A 23,162-nucleotide genomic window follows, 5' to 3' on the forward strand; every position below is an offset into this window, starting at 1 on the left:
AAAGCCCTTGGGTTTTCATCCTTGGGGATAACTCCATCTTGAATGTATCTCCTGATTGGGATAATCCAAGAATTTTCATTTTCCTCGGGATTCTTGACTTCCATGTCTTCATCATCTTCTGATATTTCATTGATATCTTGCTCTCCTATTGCTGGACTCAGGATATGTATGATAGGAATTTTGACACCTTCTGGTATCCTGAAGGATGAAGCTAAATACGCTAGGGCATCTACTTCAACATTCTCTTCTCTATGTACCTGTGAAATATCAAACATTTCAAAACACTTTGCTAGTTTTTTGACTAGCTCTAAATATTTTATTAGTTTTTCTCCTCTCACAGTATATGAACCATTAAAATGATTAGTTAATAACAATGAATCAACATGTACTTGAATAAACCTGATTTTCATGTCGATTGCTAGTTGTAACCCTGCTATCAAAGCTTCATATTTTGCCTCATTATTTGTGGCTTGAAATCCGCATGATATGGATTGAGGTATAATGTCCCCCTGTGGCGATTTCAGCAGGATCCCGAGACCTGTTCCTCTAACATCTGAAGCACCATCAGTGTATAGAGTCCACTTATCTTTAAGTCCGCCTCTTCTTTAAGTTCCCTGGTGAAATCAGCCACAAAGTCTGCTAATGCCTGGGATTTGATGGCAGTCCTAGGTTCATATGCTATATCATATGCACTCAGCTTCACAGCCCATTTTTCTATCCTACCTGACATTTCTGGTTTTCTCAAAACAGACTTAATAGGGTAATTAGTTTTAACATGAATAGGGTGAGTTTCAAAATAGTGTCTGAGTTTAGTAGATGCCATAATAAGTGCTAAAATTAATTTCTCAAGATAAGAATACCTGGTTTCAGCATCCAATAGACTTTTACTTACATAATAGATGGGATGTTGTTGACCTTCGAGATCCTTGGCTAAAACTGCACTTACAGCATTATTTGATACAGCTAGATATAGAGATAGAGGTTCACCTTCTTCGGGTTTTACCAGTAGAGGAGCAGAAGAAAGATAAGCTTTTAAGGATATTAAAGCTTCCTCATGCTTACTAGTCCATTCGAACTTCTTGTTTTTCCTCAGGATATCATAAAATTCTTTGCACTTTTCTGAGGATTTGGATATGAATCTGTTGAGTGCCGCTATCCTGCCAGTTAGCCTTTGAACATCCTTGACTGATGCTGGGGATTTCAGATTCAGGATAGCTTGTATCTGCTCTGGACTCGCCTCTATCCCCCTTTTCGTGACCATGTATCCAAGAATTTGCAAGCCTTCACTCCGAAATGGCACTTTGCAGGATTCAGCTTCATGTTATATTTGTCGAGGATATCAAATGCAGTCTTGAGATCCTGGAGGTGATCCTCAGCTTTCTTGGACTTCACCACCATATCATCGATATAAACTTCCATCGTGTCCCTTAGTTGCTCTTTGAACATCATATTGACTAACCTCTGATAGGTTGCACTTGCATTTCTAAGTCCAAAGGGCATAGCAATATAACAATAAATACTTGTAGGAGTCATGAAGGCTGTGTCTTCTTGATCTGAGGGCTCCATTTGGATTTGCTGAAATCCTGAGGATGCATCCATAAATGTCAGCATTTCGTGGCCAGCTGTAGCGTCTACCATTGAATCTATGTGTGGTAGAGGGAATGGATCCTTAGGGAAGGCCTTATTCAAGTCCGTGAAATCTACACAAACTCTCCATTTGCCATTATTTTTCTGCACAACCACCACATTTGTTAACCATCGAGGATATTGGACTTCCCTAATCATATTTGCCTTCAAGAGTCTTTCAACTTCTTCTTGGATGATTATGTTTCTCTCATGTGCAAACTTTCTTCTTTTTTGATGGATTGGCCTGAAAGAATTATCAATTCCAAGTTTATGTGTTATAATATCTTTGGAAATACCTGTCATATCTTCATGTTTCCATGCAAATGTTGACAGTCTCGACTTGAGGAAATCGAGCAACTTTGACTCAATATCCTCAGGAATGCTCGTTCATATCAGCACTTTGACTTCAGGATCCTCGGGATAAGGAAGTACTTCTTTAATTTCTTGTTCCCTGGCCTCCATTACATCTCGTGTTGGCTTCTGTAATTGCTACGACTGCTGGGATTTGGCAGTACACTTCATAGAATAGGTGTAGCAATTCTTTGCATCTTGTTGATAGCTGATGATTTTGATAACTCCCCACGGACTTGGGAGTTTCACACATTGGCGATAAGTGGAGGGGACTGCTCCCATGTCGTGTATCCAGGGCCTGCCTAATATAATATTGCAACAAGATAAACAGTCAATAACACAAAATTTTTGCATTTTATTTACCCCTTCAACATATACTGGGAGCTTGATATCCCCAATAGTGTTCTTAGTTTCTCCACTGAATCCAACCAATACTGAGGAACTGGGGATAATCTCATCCTTAGGAATATTCATCTTTTTCAGCACATCTAGTTGAATAATGTTGATAGAGCTTCCACCATCTATGAAAATCCTGCGCACATAATGGTTAGCCACATATAATGTTATTACCAAACTATCATGATGAGGATCCTGAATATTGACTCTGTCGCTTTCATCAAAGGATATGGTCTTTGCTTGAGTGAGAATAGATGTCTTTGTTGGTCTGTCAGCCACTTCTAACTTTCTTTGATCAGCATTTCTTTTTGCAGCAGAATAAGAGGTTCCACAGATGTCAGATCCTCCGGATATGAACAGGGTTGTTTTTGCATCCGTTGGTGGAGGAGTTGCCCTTTCAGGAACTTTCTCAGGATTTTGCTCTTTTCCCTTGTTTCAGCCAAGTAGCTCTTTCAAGTGGCCCTTGCTGAGAAGATAGCTAATCTCCCTTCTGAGTGCAATGCAATCCTCAGTCAAGTGTCCAAAATCTTCGTGGAAGGCACACCATTTTGATTTATCTTTCCAGACTCCTTGTTTCTCCATCTTCTTTGGCCACCTGGCTTTCTAACCTAAATCCTGCATGGCACACATTAATCCACCAATATCAACGGAAAAAAAATATTAAGAGATTTTAGGATATTCTTCATCATCTTCGTCATCTACTGCATTAATCCTGGGGTTATCAGGCTTATAGTAAGGTTTTGATATGATTTTCCCGGGGATTCGGCTTTCCTGTTCGTCTGATCATACTTCGGGATATCGATCTTTTTAAAGTTTTTCTTAATGTCTTCTAGTCTGATAAACCTTAGAGCTCTGCTTCTTGCTTCGTCTAACGACCTGCATGGAGTCATAACAAGATCATCATAGAAAGAGGAGTTTTTCTCTAACCCCAATTTAAGAGCTTCCACTGCCGAAGCCGGGTTTAGATTTGGAATGTCCAGCGACTCCTTACTAAACCTGGTAATAAAATCTCTCAAGGATTCCCCAGGATTCTGGGTAACCCTGTAAAGATCACCTATCATCTTCTCAAATGTTCTACTGCAAGAAAACTGGTTATTGAACAGGTTAATTAAATGAGAAAAGGAAGTGACAATATTAGGAGGAATACTCAGTAGCCACTTCATGGATGCTCCAGTCAAGGTAGAACCAAATCACTTACAAAGACATGCTTCCTTGATTTCCATAGGGATTGGGTTGATCTCCATACGTTCTTTATACTGTGCAACATGTTCCTCAGGATCCGTGGAACCATCATACAGTTTCATATTTGGGGTTTGAAACCGTTTTGGGATCTGTACGTCACCAATTGATGGCACAAATCGGGATATCCTGTGACTATCAGTGGGAACTTCAGCTATGGGACGAATTACACCAGGAACATTTGAGATCATGTCCTTAAGCTTCTGCAATTCCTGGGCTAAACTTGAACTTATGCCTGCATCCTGCAAAAATCCTTGATTAGCATTAAAGGGAATTGTATTGAAAGTGTTACCCTGATTAATATTCTGAGGGACAGTCTAGATGTTGTAGCTTGCATTCCCAAACATAGTATTTCCCGGAGTAGCAAATGGAGTGGTAGAAGGGTTAGCCTGCATCGGGATAAAGTCTCCCTGGTGCACCTTAGAGGATCCTAAGAACTACTGAGTTTGAGCAAACGGTTGCTGAGGATTAGTGAACCCTGGTGAAGGTACTCCTGAGGATCCTGGCTGTTGCTGAGATCCTGAGGATACCACCTGCTGATAAGGACCTGACGATCCCGTCTGGTGGAACAATCCTGAGGATCCCAACTGTTGAAACAATCCTGAGATCCTTCCTGCTGGGATAATCCTGAGGATCCTGCATCTTGAAACGGTCCAACAGAGGATGCATACAAGTATCCTTGGGATCCAGATGAGTGCAATCCCGCAAAACCTGAGTGCTGGAAAGATGAGGATCCAGAGTTGTATGTCATGGTAGACTCTGGACGCACCAATCCGGAAGATCCTGAAGGAATGAAATCCAGAAATCTTGGGACTAGTGGTGTGAATTCTTCCGCAGGCTTCTTGGCTTTCTTGAGATCTTCCAGTTCCCTCACGAGCATCTGGTTGGTCTTGTTCTGGCATTCCATTTGTTCCTGTATCCGTCTATACATAGACAGAAGGTCATTGTTGAACACCATGACGGGATCCTGGGGAGATGGCCTCGATCCTGAAAACACGGGAGTAGCAGGTTTCTTCTGAATGTTGTCAGGCTTCTTCGGGATACCACCAGCAGGAGGAGGAGGCATAGGCGGCCTCACAGAGGAGTCTGAAGCTGCGGCAGAAGAGGAAACATTTTTTGGTTGGGAAGACATGTTGTAAATATTGAAAGTAGGGTTTAGTTTGAGAGTTAATAATGATCAAAGCACCGTTTGCCCACACGTTGGGCGCCAAATTGTTTCGGTCAAAAAAAATAATAATCTTTGATCAAATTAGTACGTGAGGTAGAGTGCTTGAACGAAAACAAAGTGAACACAATGATTTGATTTCAAGGGAAAAAGCCCTTGATCGTGTGGATCTCCGGCACAAAAAACCCCCGGACGGTGAAAACTATCACCGTCTCTTTTATTAATATCAAAAAGGTGATTACAACTGGTGGAACTGATAAATGATCGTATGCTAAGTGTTACAATGAGTGCTAGTAGCTAAAGTAGTGAAGTGCGTGTTCTAATCGACCTTATCAGCTCGTTTAAATAAGCAAAGAGTACAACTGAAATTCCGAGAAATCCGGAATAAACCCTAGACTAGGTCTCCCATGATCCGTTGCTGCCCACTTTTGAGTTGATGAAGTTTCAATAGTAGCCGTTGCAAACCGACGTTCTTATAATCACATTAAACACGTGATCTTATCTACAAAGAAAAGAAAAATAATAAAGGACAATTGAATTAGTCAAACATAATCCTCATAATATTTGCATCGGCAAAACAAGTCAGAATCCTTAAATCACATTCAATCTTGAGGATAAAAAATCTGCTCCCAACAATTATTATTATTATTATTATTATTATTATTATTATTATTATTATTATTATTCCCGATATATATGTTTACGACGGATCAAACGGTATGACACAATCAAAAGTCTGATTTTTTAAGTAAACTAGACAGGCGCCCGCGCGATGCAGCGTCGTGCGTGCACAAACACAATCAAATGCGTAACTGGTTGCCTTACGCTCGTTATGTGGCATAATACACGCGTTGATCGGTCGTGGCACGTGCAAACAATGTCATCCACGTAACTAATGCATGAATGCACGTAACCAGTGCCAAAAATCAAGAAGCAAAATTGAAATATACAAAAATTTCAATTAAATCATTTCTTAAACCAACATATTTTAAGTTGAATCCCGTTCCGACAAGACATCGTTCAAACCCGAACCGGTTATGAGTTGACCACTTTCAACCAGAAACCTATACTGACCCGACCTAAACCAAATTAACTTTTTTTTGTATCGAATCGTTCTGACCCTAATCTGTTCCGACACATGATCCGAGCTCACATGACCCAATCTTTTTTGGTCATTACCGGTATCACGTAATATGTTAACATTGTAAAATAAAAAAGTACAGCAATACCAATACTCAAATTAAAGAGAATAAAATGCTCGTTTTTATGGTATATTTTTTTTATAAAAAATATTACTGTGTGAAAAAGTTACGACCGTTAAAAAATCTTGGGGGGTAGTTGGTTTAGAATAAGGGGTAAATTTGTAACATTACAATAAATTTACACAAATTGATTAAAGTTAAAGGACTATTATTGTAATTATATTTTTAAACTAAATTGTTTAACCGTATCTTATGTTTGCAAAGACTATAATACCCCTATTAAAAGTTGTATTACATGCTTTATGAGTTGTAAAACTCTTAAAATGATGCTCTTAACTTTGTCATTCACTCATGCTTTATATATAGTATAGATATAGATTACATGATGTTGCGTGTTTAAGATATCATTGTTATTGACAATTCTTTCACAATTACCAGTGTTTTTAACTGAATTCACCAGTGGTGTTTGAAAACCAGCGGTGGAGAGAGCTTGAAAATTAAAATTGCGTAGCCACGACGATTTTGGCCACCCAAAATGAACGGACCGATGATATTGATTAAATGGGAGAGCTAATGTATTTTTAAACGAAATGGCGATCATTGGTGGAGAAGACAACGAAGCAACCAAGATGTCGGATCGACGATTTGTTGGTAGTTAAACGGGCGCACTGATGAAATTGTGATCGATATATAAGGAATAAAGTAGTCATAGGGACAAAATCTTGAGTCTAAATGGTAAAATGGGCATTTTTAGTATTTTCCTTATTTATATATAAGTTGTATTATTGAAAATGGGTGGGGTACTCCGGATTTATATATGGGAAAATTCTCTACATAGTTCTTTTTAAAAGAGAGATTTTGAAAATAGTCCAAAAAGTTTTGGATTCCCAAAATAGTCCTCCCAAATCTATCTCCACGTGAGATTGGGATTCGTGACGTGAGTTTTGGGTATCCTATCACACACTGACACGTGTCATTTCACAGATAAAGTTTCATAGAAATTTGACTCGGCCGATAGTTTTCAAGTCAAAATAGTTTTCTGAAAAACCATAGGTTTGGAATGAAAGTTGTCTGTCACATGAGGTTTCAAAAAAGATGATTTTCGCGTTTTTTTGAAATGCATCTCCTCGGACGCATTTCAAATGAATTTCGTCTATTTTTGCATAAAAGACGTGTTGTCAAAAAAGATAAATTTTATTACAAAGTATTTTAATTCGATGGTTTTTTTTTTAAACTTATCTGTTTTTGCATAAAAAGAATATATATATTAGAAAAAGTAAATTTATCCACCCACCGCCATCATTCACCACCCACCGCCATCATTCACCACCTACCGCCCACCGCCATCATCAACCACCACCCACCGCCATCATCAACCACCACTGCCCACCGCCATTATCCACCACCATCACCACCACCGCCCACCGCCATCATCCACCACCACCACCACCACCGCCCACCGCCATCATCCACCGCCACCACCACCACTGCCCACCTCCATCATCCACCACCATCACCACCACCCACTGCCATCATCCACCACCACCACGCACCGCCATCATCCACCACCACCCACCACATTCTTAACACTTGCTATATTTTTAAAATTTTTATAAAAATCATCTAAGGAGTTAAATTCGTTGGGAAATTATCGTTTTTTAAATTTTTTTGAAAATCATCTTAAAAAACTAAGTTCACTGAAAAAGTATCTTTTTTTTCCATCTTTTTTGAAATTTCACGTAGTAGACGAAATTCATTTGGAATGCGTCCGAGGAGATGAATTTCAAAAAAACACGGATAACGATGACTTTGAAACCTCACGTGACGGACAAATTTCATTCCAAAATAATGGTTTTTCAGAAAGCTATTTTGACTTGAAAACTATCGGCCAAGTCAAATTTATATGAAACTTTATCTGTGAAATGACACGTGTCAATGTGTGATACTATTTTAGGAATCCAAAACTTTTTGGACTATTTTCAAAATCTCTCACTTAAAAATAACTATGTAGAGAATTTTCCCTTTATATATATATATATGGGCCCATGCATTTATTAGTTTATACAATTTCATCTTTTTATTAACATTTTATAGGAGTATTAATAAGGGTATACTACTTATTTAACATGAACTTTTCTAAAATTTATAGATCACATAGCGTAAAAAATGTAAACTGTTACAGACCCTTTAGTTGTAAAAGGTTTAGTTAAAGTTAATAAAGATTAATGACCGGGACTGCAATTTACTCAAATAATCACAGTAAATGACGCAAATGATCACTTAATTTACACTGTGTTCCCGAGTTTCATTTAACTGAGGAAATGGAAGGAAAAGGAGGAATGAAAAAAATATGTTGTGTTCCCAAGTTTCATTTAAGAAAGGAAAATTTAAAAGATGTGTTCCCGAGTTTCATTAAATGAAAGAAAATGAGGGAGAGTAGAAAAAATGATGAGTAAAATAAAAGAATTTGTGTCTTTCTAAATTGGAAAGATTTGGAAGGAAAATATGTTGAAGAGAGAGGAGATACCAAAAGAAAAGATAAGAAGAGAAAATTTTCTTTTCTTTGCTTTTCTTTTCATAAATGAACTCGAGAACAGAACGTTAATGTACTTAACTAGTTATTACTTTTTCGAACTACCATTTGAATCGCTGACGGCACACTTACACACAACCATCTTCATTCTAAACCCTATGAAATGAACCACCCTTTGTTATTTATGTTACAAGTGTGACTTTAATCTTAAAAGATCCATCTTTTTAAATTGAAGTATTGTGAATGAGGAGTGCGTAAACATATAAACCGAAAGTCAAGAGGCATAAAGACACTAGAGTTATAGTCCATGGACTGTTTATGTAAATTAGTGCCTTGAGTATCCCCACAACAATGAACACCTTTGTCAGATACACGTACAAACACACACACTGGACTCGGATTCCAGTTCCGACGGTTGTGCTCTGTTTTCTCCACCACGCCACGTGTTGGTACCAAATTGAATCCTCATTTCTCGCGTTGTCTTCTAAATTCATAGCTTCCGTTTTCATTTCACGGATGATAGATTACCTTCTTATTATTGTTTATATTTATTATTAAACTTAAATCGTTGATCATATTTAATACAATGGCTAGCGGCAACAAGTTAGTCTCCGTTGATCCCGAAGAGCTCAGGTTTCCATGTAAGCGTGATTTTGGATATAATTTATGTTATTCATAAACTTTTAGTTTCTGTTATTTGTTTTCATGAATTTGTATATTGTAGGAGAGAATGAGTCATATATTATTGCATTATGTTGAATTATTTGGAGATCTTCATATAATGGATGATTTGTTGTAACATGTATGCAAATGAATATGAATTAGGAGATTAGATATAATAATAACAACATTTTCCCCAAATATAGAGGATTTTATGTGGAAATGCCGTGATACTTTCATGTTTCATGTTTGGTAGCAAAGTTTACATGTTAAGTTCCGTTTTTTCAACTGAGTTATCTGCATTATCTGAATTTTTAATGGCATGTCAATAACATGCCAGAGATTAAGCAAACAGTAATTTTAGTCATTTTGTTACATATCTTTCTTATCATTTATCTTTCTCATATTTCAACAGTTGAACTGGAGAAACCGAGCCTCTGTGATTTAAAACTTTCTAACTCCACAGACAAGAATGTTGCCTTTAAGGTATGCTGTTCAGTTCTTAAATATTTAGTTGTAAAAACTTTCTTCATGGTGTACTCACACAAATAAATTTTGTACCATTTTTTTGTTTTATGCTAGGTCAAAACTACTTCGCCCAAGAAATACTTTGTGCGCCCAAATACTGGCATTATACAGCCCCGGGGTTCATGTATCATAAGAGGTAAATTATGAAGTCAGTCTTATATCTTATTTAGATAGATGTGAAAAGATTAACTAGTTTACATCATGATCTTCTTTATATTGAGTAAGAACTACAATTAAACAGTTAAGGATATCAGTTCATTATCTAAAATTTATAGTCAAAAGTGTTAAATAATCGATTCCCATCATGTATTATAAGTTCACTACATGTCTTCTAACTTCAACTTATTGGTGTATATTTAGTTACCCTTCAAGCTCAACTTGAGTACCCTCCAGATATGCAATGCAAAGATAAATTTCTCTTACAATGCACCCCGGTCTCACCAGAAACTGATAGTGAAAATCTTCCACAAAATACTGTAAGAATAGTATAATATAGATTGTATTTTAGTCACTTAAGTTTCATTAAAAAAATTAATAACGGTTGCGAGTTATTAACATATATTGCTTGTTGCATTCAGTTTAGCAAGGAACCTGGTAAACAATTAGAGGAATGCAAGCTTAAGGTTGTTTATATTCCTCGCAACAATCCGGGAAATTCAGATGATAGTAAACAAAACTCTGATCCAAACTCTGTGAGTTCATTAACAGTTTTTTTTTCCGCTTTATTGTTCATTTTATTTGACTATATCTTTGCTGACTTCAAATTCAAATTGGTTCTGTATTGAACAACTATCTATATACATACAATATATATGTATATACACACAGATACATATATATAGACCAGATTGTGCTTATTGAGCTATTTTCGTTCCTTCTTTAAATGCAGAATCCAGCAGTTCAGGCTGCAAAAGCCGCTAGGGATTCAGCTATAAAAGAAACAAACCAGCTGCAACAGGAACTGGTACATTTACTATTTACCCTCACGATAGTTGGTTACTTTCTACCATCCTTAAAAACGAGTCTGCATTTGAATCAATTTTGAAGTGTCAAACAATTTACTTGGGGGGTCTAACCCAGTGAATCTTTTGACATATCATGCCCTAAGGTTCAAAATTATATAACCCTTTCAGTTCCTGATGCCATCCCCATCCATTTTTTTCTGATAAATAGAAGGGCAATTTAGTCATTCTATACCCAAGGATTGTCTATGACTTGTGTAAATTGTGAAGATCATTTAATAGTCTTAGGGCTATGTATGTAATGTAGTTAAATAGTCTTCATAGAATGACTAAAATGCCCTTCTATTTAACAGGAAATGACTGAATTATAGTGCTTAGATGTGAATTGATTAAATTGCCCTTTTATTTAACATAAAAACTGGATGGGGTTAGCCCGAGGGACTGAAAGGACCATAGATTTAAAACCTCAGGGCGTATGTCAATAGTCAAAAGATTCCTTTTCGGACTGAAGGTGTAAAACGGGCCAAACCACAAGGACCAAAATCGTAATTTATTCTAAAATTTATAAAATGATAAAGATGGTTCCTGAATATACATGACTGCATATTTTCAAAAAAGTGAAGAGTAGATATAAGGTTAAATGGCTGGTTTTGCTTACATGGTCGGTTCCTGCTAAACAAACCAAACCGTATAAATCCTAAACTCACGACTTGCCTAAGGTCCCAGTCTGGTCGGTTTCAACTGTTTATGAACACCCCTACAAGTTACCATTATAATATTAGAACATATATGATTCGCTTCTGCTTGAGTTAATGCTCTTTGAAATTTAATAAGTCATCAACACTAAACATTCATATATGTTTTATCTACTCTTTAGGACACGCTAAAGAAAAGGAGCCACAGCAACAGTTCTGGATTCTCAATGAAACTTGCAATAGCTGCCGGAGTGATTGGGATAATAGTGGGGTTGGTTATAAAGATGGTTCTAGGTTCATCACCAACACCACCCATACCTGCACCAACAGTTGAGGTAGCAGAATAATTCGGTTCAAAGTATAAAAATCTATTAATGATGATTCTTTTGTTCATTTTTTTAAAGTAAATTTGTCTATGTTCAAAGCTGATGATGGCTTTGTGTTGTGTTGTTTGTTTTATTCCTTGTCTTTGTACATTTGAACATTGAACTTTGTTTATTTTGTTGGTTCTTTTATCAACAAGTATATGTCTATTATGCTAAAGTCATGTATTCTCACCTTGTTCCTTATTTTACTATTCTCAATATTTTAGTCATAGGTTTTGAAACTGCAATAGTTTTCTTGAAAGTTAACTAAAATCATGTTCATTTTCAAATACTCAAAATCTTTAATTTTAGGATTATGTTAAAGATTCTTTTTTATCTAAAATTAGGTGTTTTAGCTTTTAGATTCTACAACCGATCAATTTGGTTACAAATGGTTAAGGTTTTCGGTTATAAGGAAAAGTGGTTCAGTTAGAGCAACTCAAATGGTTTATTTGTTTTTTTTTTATAAAAAACCCGTGGTCTTTATGGGACCAACGTGGAGGAGAGAAAAAAAGAGCACGTTCTTGCGGTTTTGTCTGGTACGTGTAACAAATGTTTTAGCTTTTAGATTCCACAACCGATTAGTTTTGTGGTTACGAATGGTCCAGGTTTTCGGTTTATAAGAGTAAGGTGGTTTACCTCTAATGACTTGTTTTTTAAGAAATATGTGGTCTTTATTGGACCAACGTAGAGGAGAGAAGAAAAATGGTATGTCCGATGCACGTTCTTACAATCATGTTGGGCAATGCCAACCTGACATCCATTTGTGGAAAGTCTAATATGGTTGCTCTTAATTTATTTAACACTTAATTTTGGACTTCAGTAAATTTGAATAAGTTCCATCTTCCAACATGTAAATATATCCCATAGGTTTTGTGTCGACTGGAAAAAAAGTATTTTAACTTTTAAAGGAGAAGGCATAAGTGGCCAAGTGAGTAATATTTAGGGAGTGTTTGGGATTCCTTATTTTACTTTCTTATAATTTTTCATTAAATTAATAAGTTGGTAAAAATAAGCAATCCCAAACACCCCCTTATTATCATTATAAAAATATCACTACAAATAATACACGATATATACAATTTATAATAAAGGAAATACTGGGTTTAATTTTATTGGTAAAACTATGGTGTAGTGGTAGGAAGCAGCTTACGGGTTTTCAATGGAGATCCAAGTTCAATCCCTACTTAGAATATTTTGGGGAGACATGAGTGACTCAATGAAGGAAGACTGAGATTTTTCTGATCTCCATTTCAATCATGAGGCTGGGTTTTACCACCAGTGGGTCTTCAGCCGGGTGGGTGGGTTTCCCCGGAGCTGGAGATAACTTGTAGGCGCTTAAGGGCTCTGTACGACTGAGTTGGGCCAGCATGCGATGGTCTTTTGCTATTGGATCAACATGTATGAAGTACCTAAACATTTTATGTTTGTTGGACGTTAAATAAAAGATTATGTACCTTATTTTTTTATAAAAACAATACTAGATTTTAATTTGATGTATGATGCATATACATGATATGCATACTTTAAAAGTACAAGGATGAACTAACAACAAAAGTAAGTTATTTGGAGCAATATGTAAAACTGAAAATGAAGATCCAAAGCAAAGCAAATCAGTCGGGCGGGAAAACTCAAAAGAACCAAAGTAATCAAAACCCTAACCCCAATCCCATTTTGGCGCCTCACTCACACTCATACTCACACTCCAATTCACTCCCAAATCCACCACCATTTCTCCATCTGAATCACATTCTTCTTCTTCACTCTTCACAATCACAAACCCCTAATTCAAACAATTTCAATGAGCAACCAGCTGGTGCTATCACGCGCTTCAGATGAGCTTCCAGATCTTCGAATTACAGATCCTGAGTTACAAATTAAATCATGGAACTTGTTTGCTGTTTTATTAACCCTTGGTCATCCAGTTCCTCCAATTGAACTCGCAACTCGTTGTGGTTTTATTGAAGCCACTTCGGAATTCGTCGAATTCGCTTGTTCGGTACCGAATTCGCCGATTTCGTTGACGAGTGATGGACTTGTTACGGTCTCCTCTGCTGTTTGTGTGGTTTTAAAGAGGTTTTTGCTGAATTCGAGTCGAGGTTTGAAGGTTTTTCTTCCCATGGAGGTGGTGGCGCGAGACGGTGGACGGAAGAGAGGACGAGAAGGTTTCGAAATTACGTTTACACGGAAGCGAAGAAGATTGCGGTCGAATGCTTGCGGTAATAGATGAACAGATCTATGTCTTATTGATAAACAATGTTATTATTAATGAGTTTTAAAATGATTAATTATGCTGCAGATCAAGCAGATTTGACTATTCCTTTCGAGATTCTGGATGCTTGTGCGAAGGTACTTCATTTTCTATATAATTATAGCGTGTTCAAGTTAACAGTTGTTTAGACTTAGAAGTGATAGTAGTTGTATTTGTATCCATAATGTACTGTGAACATAAGCTTCTATTTATCAATTTAAGTTCTAAATTAGTTCCTTTTGGTTAAGTATTCATTTTAGAATTCGTTTAGTTTCATGGTGGTCAAGTGGTTGACTTAGTATACATTTATTGATAACAGGTTTACATTCGCGTTGATGATATGTTGAGGAGTGTGATCATGAACACAGGATCGATTGGTATATCTGATATTGATAGGATGCTCTCACAAATCAAGTTTGATACTGGAAACTTTAGTTATGGATTGAATGGTGAACATGAAGATGAAAAGGAGACTGCTACTATTTTGAGCATGAGAGAGCTTGGAAGTAACAATAGATTTAGTACCTCAATATCAGGAGGGTTTAAGAATTATTTTCAGTTTAGGTCATTATCTCATCTAACGGAAAGTTCACTTGTGCGGATAGAAGATATCAATGATGAAAGGTGTTTGATAGGTAAAGAACCTAGTGCAACATCTAACCAAGCAGATGATAAAAGTAAGGTAATCTCACTGGTGAAGGCATGGATCGATAACGATTCTTCTAAGGTTGCTAACAACTTACTTGAAACACAGAGATTTGTGGAGGGAAGAGAATGCGAACACACTTTAGATTCTGAAAACCATAAAGGCAATCTTGAAAATACGACACATAAAACTGTTCATGAGGGCGTGATACCTGAGCTTAATAGTAGAAACAGGAACACTTTGTGCTGCAATGACATAAAACCTTGCCAAGAAGCTGGTGAACATAATAACGTAGTTCCACCAACAGAAGAAGAGAAAACGGTTTGCGGAAAAGAAGAACAGTTAGATTGTTCACTTATTGGTGAACAAGATCATGAAAAGTTGTTGACGGGTAAGGATGTGACTTGCAAAGATGACTGTAAAATGAAAAACAGTGTCATTTCCTATGATCGAAAGCATTTGCCAGAATCCACTGCAAAATTGGAAGCTATTCCAAAGGTTACAAATTCCACAGTGCAAACAGTTTCTATAAAAACAAACAAGGGAAATGATGTTGGTTCTCTTGCTGAGCAGAAGTATAGTAAAAAAGACAAGAGGTCAGTTCAAACAAAGCAGAAGTTAAAACCAACTTGTGAACAAACGATGCACACTAGCGGAAGGGAAAGCATAAAAGAAAATAAGGAAAAGGCTTCTGTCATTTCTGTGAAAGTGAGTGTCAGATATTGTCTGATTATGGTTTTAGTTTGATATGCTGATAATTTTTTAAGCTTATAATTTGATTGACATAACACTTTTGATGCCTCATTTTCAGGGTCATTCGGAGCCAAAAATATTCCCAGTGTTTGAATCTTATATTGTAGAGGAAGAAGAGGGTTCAGGTAATTGAAGTAAAGATGAATTCTTGATATTAAATTACAAGCTTAAGGTCTTTGTTTTATGACAATTTATATTAGTATCTTATATTGTTTTTCACTTATGGAATACACAGGTGGTTATGGCACAGTGTATAAGACACGGAGGAAAAAAGATGGAACAATGTTTGCTGTTAAATGCAAGGAGCTGATATTTATTTCTGACACATCATTATATATTTACATATGATGTTTATTTCACTATGTATTGTTTACTTATGATAACATCTTGATAATTATTTAACTTTTAGTGCTTTACGGTTTTGCAGATCCTCATGCAAATGCTAACAGGCAACATGTTTATAATGAGTTGAAAATGCTGGAGAGATTTGGGTAAGGATATTGTAAAGATTTTCATAACAATTATTCTATCATGATGCTGATACAAATTGCTTTTATACATCAGGGGTAAGAACTTTGTGATTAAATTTGAAGGCTCGTTCAAAAGTGAAAATTCTCATTGTCTTGTTCTCGAGCATGTTGCACACGACAGGCCTGAGGTAATCTTTTAGTCATTTGTTTTTATATAATCATGTAGTTAGTAAGCATGTGTTATCAGTCTGCTTCATTTTTGTGTGTTTTAATGTAGGTCTTGAAAAGAGATATAGATGTTTTTCAGCTTAGGTGGTATGGTTATTGTTTGTTTAGAGCGCTTGCTAGTCTTCATAAACAGGTATTGTTTGTTTTATCTATATATATGTGTGTGTGTGTCTGTGTGTATGCAAATTTTTATTTGTATTTTCTGCTTCAGGGAGTGGTTCACAGAGATGTTAAGCCAGGAAATTTTCTTTTTTCTCGCAAGGCTTCTAAAGGATATCTCATAGATTTCAATCTTGCCACTGTAAGTGATGTGTTTTTTTTTTTTGGTTTTTTCTAATAGTTTTTTTAAGGCTTTTTGATAATGTGATTTTTACCGTAACATTAAAATACTACTTATCGATTGAAAATGTCTTTTTCACAGGATTTGCATCAGAAGCTTGGATCTACTGGTGAGCTCTTTTTACTGTTGTCTGAATTCAGTTATTTAATAAAAAGCTAACCGAATCTGTTGTTTTTCTCAAACCTTCATGACTTTCAAAAATATTGATTTATGATTGTCTGGTCAAAATTAGGCCTGTAAATGAACCAAGCGAACACACATGGAGCGTGTTAGTGTTCCCTTTTTAACTTTACCAGAACAAACAACTGAATATGAACATGTTCGTGTGTGTTTGTGTTTGTACGATAACAATTTAAACGAATGGTTCACGAATGTAAATTAACATATTATGAACGATCATAACTGAGCTTCACCCAATTAAAGTAAATGTGAATAACAGTTGTTGGGCCTAAAAAGCTACTAGAACCAGACTATATTGTAACGGGCCTAAAAAATTTAAATGAATATAATAAAGAACGTAATCGAGTGAACTTAAACAAACATTAACTGACATAAAGTAACAAACGAGACGCGTGTTCATGTTTGTTCGTTTATTAAATTAAACGAACATACCTGAACCGGTTTACAAACCGTTTGCTGAACGTTTGGTTCATTTACAAGCCTAGTCAAAACGGTGACGTGACAGCTAACATGTCAGTAACTTTGACCATGCTGACTTTTTCTAATGTGGGGCGTGGCATGTGGTTAGACTTGGAAGATCTTCCTACATAAACGAAAAAAAAAAATTAAAAATTAAAACTTTGATATGCAAGTTGGTTATGTTTTGACTTTTATGCATTTTGTCCAATGAAAAAAAGCTGAATAATTATTTCAATGATTAAACATATTATCTTTTTCTCAGGAAAATCCAAGTCCTATAATGATACAAGTTCTAAGCTTGTTTTGCCACCTCATCCCGAATCTCTTCCTTCAACAAGAACTAGTAAAACACTTTTGATCCCAAAAAACATGAAAAAGAAAAAGGACCACAAAGACTTAAACATGCATGGTGTGATGAAAAGCCAAGGTGCTGATGGTTCTGGAATAACTTCTACAAAAGATGCAACAAGTTCTAGAGTTCCTTCAGGAGAAAGATTCAGAGAACCGATTCCTTGCGTAGGAAGACACGCATTACTTAAACTGGTTCATGAATCATTGCAAAGTCCTGCTCGTGAAGCAATGGTTACTACTACGACTCCGGTTTCAAAAAGAAAACGGGTTGCTGCTCCACCTGCTAAGTTAGATAATAAGTTTTTGTATCTTACTCCTATGCCTTTGCAGTCTACTGGAGGTGGCTTACTTAAGAACAAAGGTGTGAGTTTGACTTAATTTGTTGAGTTATTTAAACAGAATGTTGTATTAGTTGGGCTGATTGTGGTTTTCTGTTTTTTAAGGTGATGGGAAGCAAAAGAAAGAAGGACCGTGTGTTGGTACAAAGGGTTTCAGAGCTCCTGAGGTAATTTGTTTTATGCAATGATGTAATTGTCTGGTACAATTATTTCATTGTTCTTTATAGAAAATTAGCTAAAGCATTTCACTAGAAAGATTATTTTTTAAACGGCATAGTTTTTGTAATCTTATTGGATACAATATTATTTATAGGGTGTAAATGAGCCGAGCTGCTCGGTAGCTATGCGAGAGCGGCTCGGTGAAAGCTCGAATTAAGCCGGGCTTCAATGAGAAGCTTGAACATAAAAATAAACTCGTTAGATAAATGAATCCGAGCTGGAGCTTCATATAATGAGCTTGGCTTGACTTGCGAGCCTAATCCAGCCTACTATATTACATAATAAAGTAAACATATTTAATTATGACAAGTAATAATGAACTACTGTATATTATGTTATATGTAAAAAAATGTAATTATAATGTATTTTACAAAAACAAGTGCATCTGTATATAAACAAAATAATTAAAAAGTACTAAACAAGTCAAATATGTACTTTGGATGTAGAACTGAAAAACACTTTATTTTTAATAATTTTCTTTCCTGTCTTAATAATTCATAATCTGCGTGTATTTCAGGTATTGTTGAAATCTACATACCAAGGCCCAAAGGTTGACATATGGTCTGCGGGAGTCACTTTACTCTACTTCATCATTGGAAGAACGCCCTTTGTTGGTGACCCGGATCAGTGAGTCTCTTCATTCCTTAATCATTACCAAATCCTTTTCAAAATACATCCTCTATTGCCACGTCATCAAAAGCTGATTAATTTTCTCAATTTGATAATGTTACCAAACAGAAACATAAAAGAGATTGCAAAGTTTCGTGGCAGTGAAGAGCTATGGGAAGTGGCAAAGTTACATGATCGCGAATCATCATTTCCACCGGTATATTATACTACTAATAAAATTTTATTCCATATTACTACAAGTAAATTAGTAGTTAGTAATATGTATTTTGATGTTATAGGAACTTTTACAAGTACAATCACTGGCATCCACAAAGCTACAAGAATGGTGTAAACAAAACACGAGACGAGAGGATTTCCTTGAGGTTATTCCGAGCTCGCTTATTGATCTTGTGGATAAGTGCTTAACGGTCAACCCACGGGCAAGGATTAGTGCAGAAGAAGCTTTGAAGCATGAGTTTTTTGTGCCATGCTTTCGAGAAACAGAGGCTACTTAGGCAAAAACTTGCTCATTCAAATTCACAGCCTCTCAATTGTCAAAGCTCTTCCGTGAAAAACGTTAGCTGAATTCGTGCTAACTTGTTTAACAAGGGACTTTGGCATGTTGGTTTTCTACTTGCTAATTGAAGGGGATGGAATATTATATCTACTAAATTTGTAAAGATTAAGATTAAGATACTGTTTAATCCATGGTTATCATTCTTTCTATCATTCAGTTTAACCGTTATTTAAAAATAGATTAATTTAAAAAAAAAAAACCGTTATATAAATTAGTAAAGTCTTTTATAAAAATTTGTTCAAATCAACATATTATGTTAGTTAATTAGAAACTGATTTGCTATTTGTGTAGAAACCCCAATTGAAGTTCGTAAGTTGATTATTTGTGTTTGAGTCGTTAGATGTGAGTGTGTGAGGTGACTTTGAATTGATTTCAGTGAAATGACAATATGAGAACGAAATATGTTTTATTACTCATGTCCAACTTGCCTTTACAAAAGGAATACATACATATATATAAAGTATTGGGAGGATCTCACTCCCAACCGTTATTCCTTGGACCCTCTCTATTATTCGCTGGGTCTTTGACTCTGCTAAAGGGCAAGCTATTATCCACTGGATTCTGTTTTCCCTCCAAGATTCTGTCCCTTTCATCTCTGGACTCCCCAGGTTAACAAGGACAGTTCGGTGTTTGGCCTCGGGCTTGTCTAAGGTGCACGTGATGCTACTGAATTGGATTGGGCTGACTTGGGCTTGACTTCTTGGGCCTGTTCAGACGTAGTCTCTTCAAGTCCCCCAGTCTATTGTCGTTGTTATTTATGGCAACGGTAATAGACTGAGCTCGAGTCCATATCAACTTTTACTTCCAACATTCTCTCGCGCTGGGTTGGTGGGCCTGTTTACACAGTCCGGTTCTATTTCCCCTTTCTTCGAACTCTGTTGTTACTGGCCCATTTAGCCCAACTATGGGTGTGGTAAATCTTGTGGCCCCAATTGAATCACACTTTCCCACACTACCTTTATACCAAGAGATTACCATCACATCATCATAATTTCAACTTGCCACTCCTTCTCTCCTTTAACCGGCAATCCATCATTTCCCGTCGGCCTTTCATCTCCCCTATTCTGATCAGGTTAGTTCTTGCTGTTTTGTCTTTCATTTTTCTTCCGTCATGAGTCGTGAGGACTTGTCTTTGATCACCTCCATTCTTACACAAGAACAAATGCTTACTCTGTGTGCCCGTTATCGCCCCCCTGTCCTTATCCCCTATTCTGCCTGAACCCTATGAGACCGCCGTAAGCCGCCCTCACCTCATCACCTTGTATACGAAGAATTTAGAGTGTGCAAACATCCGTTACCCTCTCACTGAATTTCAAATGGCTTTGTTAAAGCATCACGGATTAGGGTTTTCTCAAGTTCACCCATTGGGTTTTTTACGGGTTACTCACTTCGAGGTGTCTTGTCAAGTTAACGGAGGTTTTGCAACAGTCCCCTTGTTCCGTAGGTTTTATCGCTTAAAAGTGGACGGCGATTGGTTTACATTCGAACGCCGTCCTGCAAACAAACAACCACCTTGTTATAGCAAAATGCCGACTGGTTTTAGCCCTAAGGAGTGGAAAAACAGCTTTTTCTTTGTTTCCCCTAATTTTGCCCCTGGTCTTCATGGCCGCCGTCACACGGATTCGGTCATTCGCGATATCGCTCTTCGTTCGCCCACGAATCAGGATGGTCTATATGATTTGCTTGTGAACAATCTCACCGAAGCCATGACTTATCCGGAGCCGTTGTTGTATAGGGTGGGGATGAGCCAGATATGGTCGGATCCTTCTACTCGGCCGGCTATATTTGAAAATTGCCGAGGTCTTTCATCCTCTTGTTGCTTCTTTTATTTTATCGAGTTCCTCTTTTTTGCTTTTAGCACCCTTTTTGCTAATCCCCCCCTTTTTGTTTTACAGAAATGAGTTTAAAGGAAGCATTGCATAGAGGGCCCTTGACGTCAGCCGCCTTCGTTCACCTTCCCGTTGCATCGATGACTAGCTCTGAAACTGAATCGATTCTGTTGACGCGTCCTCACCCCGAAAGGGTCCTGTGATATTGAGGAGACTCCTGAACGAAAGGATGCGTTGGTCGCCGTGTTTGACGCTTCCCTGAAGGATCGTTTGAGGAGCTCGAAGCGTCTCTGCTTTGGTCAATCGTTTTCGTCTCCGCCGAATCACGCATCGGCCACAGAAGTTGTGAATCTAGGTGATGACTTTACCTTCCCGACTGTTGTCTCTGCTACAGAAAGTGGCGATCGTGGTCCTGGGTCCACCCGTTCTGATCATAAAGGCAAACTTCCCGAAGGGTCGGTGTCTCCCCCTCCGGTTCAGCTACCTCCAGAGGCTGAGACTTTATCTGACTTTATTCCATTCGTCCCCAAATGGAACCTGGATGTCTGTTCATCGGTGCTTACTTCCCAACAGGCCCATAACTTCCTTAGTGAGGTTGTTCCTCCAGTGGATCTTTCTCATCTCCAGTCTCTGAAGTTGACTAACCTCGTGAGTGAATTTGGAACTCATCTTTATCGCGCCCTGGTTCTCGTGGTTGTTACCCGACAGTCTTTGATCGCCGCGGACCAGGTCTTGCACCAGAATCAAGAGAAAATCAGCTCACTGGAGCAGGCGGTTAAAAAGGGGGAGCAAAAAATCCAGAGTTTGGGCCGAAAAGTTGTTTTGTCTGAGAAGAAAATTTTTAGGTTATCCGGTTTATCAGCAGAGCTGAAGAAATCCCAGGATCAGGTCGCCTCCCTGATTGCTGATCTTTCTGCGCGCCGGGAACAAGTTGCTATTATGGAAGCCCAATATGCTGAGGCTAAAAGTGGTTATGAGAAATATCAGGAGGTACATATTCCTTCCCCTTTTAATTCCTCTTTTCCTCCTTCTTTCGTTAATAAGTGAATTGTTTCTGATTCGGTTTGTAGTCAATTGCTGAGCTCAAACGGGAGCGTGAAGAACACGAGAGTTTGAAGTGTGCCGTGGATGAGATCCAAGCTCACAAGGACCAGGTAATAGAGGATTTTCTCAGGGAATGTGATGAGCTAAAGCAGGAACGTGATAGCTTGAAGTTGGCACTGGATGGTTGGGAGTCAGATCGTGAAGGCTTGAGAGCTGATCGGGCATGGTTGATGGTTGACGGGTTCAAACAGGTGTACGGGCGAGCTAGATCGTGTTGAGAGATTTTTCAGGCCCGGGACGCTATGGTTAGGGCTGTTTTCTCTTCGGGGTTCCAGCACGGGTTGCGATCGGGCTATGATAACCATGAAAAGGGGATTCCCATCGTCGACGTCCCTACCTTTTCGACGACTGCAGAGGCGGCAACAGAGAAGGCATATATTGCCTACAATACCCTTGAGCCTCCAATATTGACACAACTTTCCTCTACCCCGGATATGCCGGTGTGTGAGATTCAAGCCTTAACCTCTGTTGTTGACCCTCTCACTCCACCTCCCGAACTGCCGTAGTTGACGTTTGTATGTTTGTGATGTTTTTAGGGGGTTGTACCCTTTTTATCAAGACTTTCCTTAGTATTTTGTATGTTTGTGATGTCAACCCCATGAGGGTTTAAGTATGGATGTTGCACCTTTTTCCCCTTGGGGGCTAAATGTATGATTAAGTAACGTTGTACTATGTTTATTTTAGATGTTGATTATGCATGCATGACTTAGAAAATGCTTAATAGTTTCGGTTAACCGGATAGCCTATCGGCGAGGCCTTCTCCCTTTTCATGACTGGAGGTATGTGATTGACATGAGTTTGTTTGAATAGTTTCCTTTGAGGTGTTGTGTGTTAGACGACGATTTCAGCGTCGGGTCACGAGTGACCTATGTGGGGACTCTCGGAGAGGTTTTTTTTATACAAAATGAGTTATATGTCATTCATGTTAATCATGTTACATAAATGGGTTACAAAAAGAATGAAAATCATGATCTATTTCCTCGGCTTCCTCCCGGAGAGGTTATTAGGGGTCCGGAGACCCTTTTCGAGTACACGCGGCTGGTCGCTTCAAAATGTTTTCGCAGAGTAGCCCTTACCGTGTTTCTC

General features: G+C 37.6%; 2 protein-coding genes and 1 pseudogene across 3 annotated transcripts; all 3 read left to right on the plus strand.

Moving 5' to 3' along the window:
* The first annotated feature begins 9,098 nt into the window (after window positions 1–9,098).
* LOC143529316 (vesicle-associated protein 2-1-like) lies at window positions 9,099–11,887 on the plus strand. Its single transcript, XM_077025143.1, has 7 exons — window positions 9,099–9,153; window positions 9,588–9,658; window positions 9,755–9,836; window positions 10,061–10,176; window positions 10,279–10,392; window positions 10,590–10,664; window positions 11,540–11,887. The coding sequence occupies exons 1-7, from the start codon at window positions 9,099–9,101 to the stop codon at window positions 11,702–11,704; spliced, it is 678 nt and encodes a 225-aa protein (XP_076881258.1). The 3' UTR covers window positions 11,705–11,887.
* Window positions 11,888–13,523: 1,636 nt separating this feature from the next.
* LOC143529627 (uncharacterized) lies at window positions 13,524–15,851 on the plus strand. The gene is made up of 5 exons (XM_077025382.1): window positions 13,524–13,941; window positions 14,022–14,071; window positions 14,293–15,327; window positions 15,431–15,497; window positions 15,608–15,851. The coding sequence occupies exons 1-5, from the start codon at window positions 13,524–13,526 to the stop codon at window positions 15,718–15,720; spliced, it is 1,683 nt and encodes a 560-aa protein (XP_076881497.1). The 3' UTR covers window positions 15,721–15,851.
* On the plus strand, window positions 15,782–19,151 carry LOC143529636 (uncharacterized; annotated as a pseudogene). Its single transcript, XR_013134700.1, has 10 exons — window positions 15,782–15,863; window positions 15,937–16,030; window positions 16,120–16,203; window positions 16,282–16,371; window positions 16,492–16,519; window positions 17,312–17,761; window positions 17,844–17,905; window positions 18,475–18,584; window positions 18,696–18,783; window positions 18,866–19,151. The product of XR_013134700.1 is annotated as an uncharacterized LOC143529636 (transcript).
* Window positions 19,152–23,162: the final 4,011 nt, after the last annotated feature.

Source organism: Bidens hawaiensis, unplaced genomic scaffold (genome assembly GCF_021521415.1).
Source record: "Bidens hawaiensis isolate Kalapana, Puna unplaced genomic scaffold, B.hawaiensis_p1.1 tig00000636_1, whole genome shotgun sequence".
Taxonomy (NCBI): Eukaryota; Viridiplantae; Streptophyta; class Magnoliopsida; order Asterales; family Asteraceae; genus Bidens; species Bidens hawaiensis.

Coding starts and splice junctions, on each gene's coding strand:
- LOC143529627 (XM_077025382.1), top strand. CDS start 13,524: ATGAGCAACCAGCTGGTGCTATCACGCGCTTCAGATGAGCTTCCAGAT. Junction 13,942..14,021: donor ATTGCGGTCGAATGCTTGCG/GTAATAGATGAA, acceptor ATTATGCTGCAG/ATCAAGCAGATTTGACTATT. Junction 15,328..15,430: donor CTTCTGTCATTTCTGTGAAA/GTGAGTGTCAGA, acceptor CCTCATTTTCAG/GGTCATTCGGAGCCAAAAAT.
- LOC143529316 (XM_077025143.1), top strand. CDS start 9,099: ATGGCTAGCGGCAACAAGTTAGTCTCCGTTGATCCCGAAGAGCTCAGG. Junction 10,177..10,278: donor AAAATCTTCCACAAAATACT/GTAAGAATAGTA, acceptor TGTTGCATTCAG/TTTAGCAAGGAACCTGGTAA. Junction 10,665..11,539: donor ACCAGCTGCAACAGGAACTG/GTACATTTACTA, acceptor TCTACTCTTTAG/GACACGCTAAAGAAAAGGAG.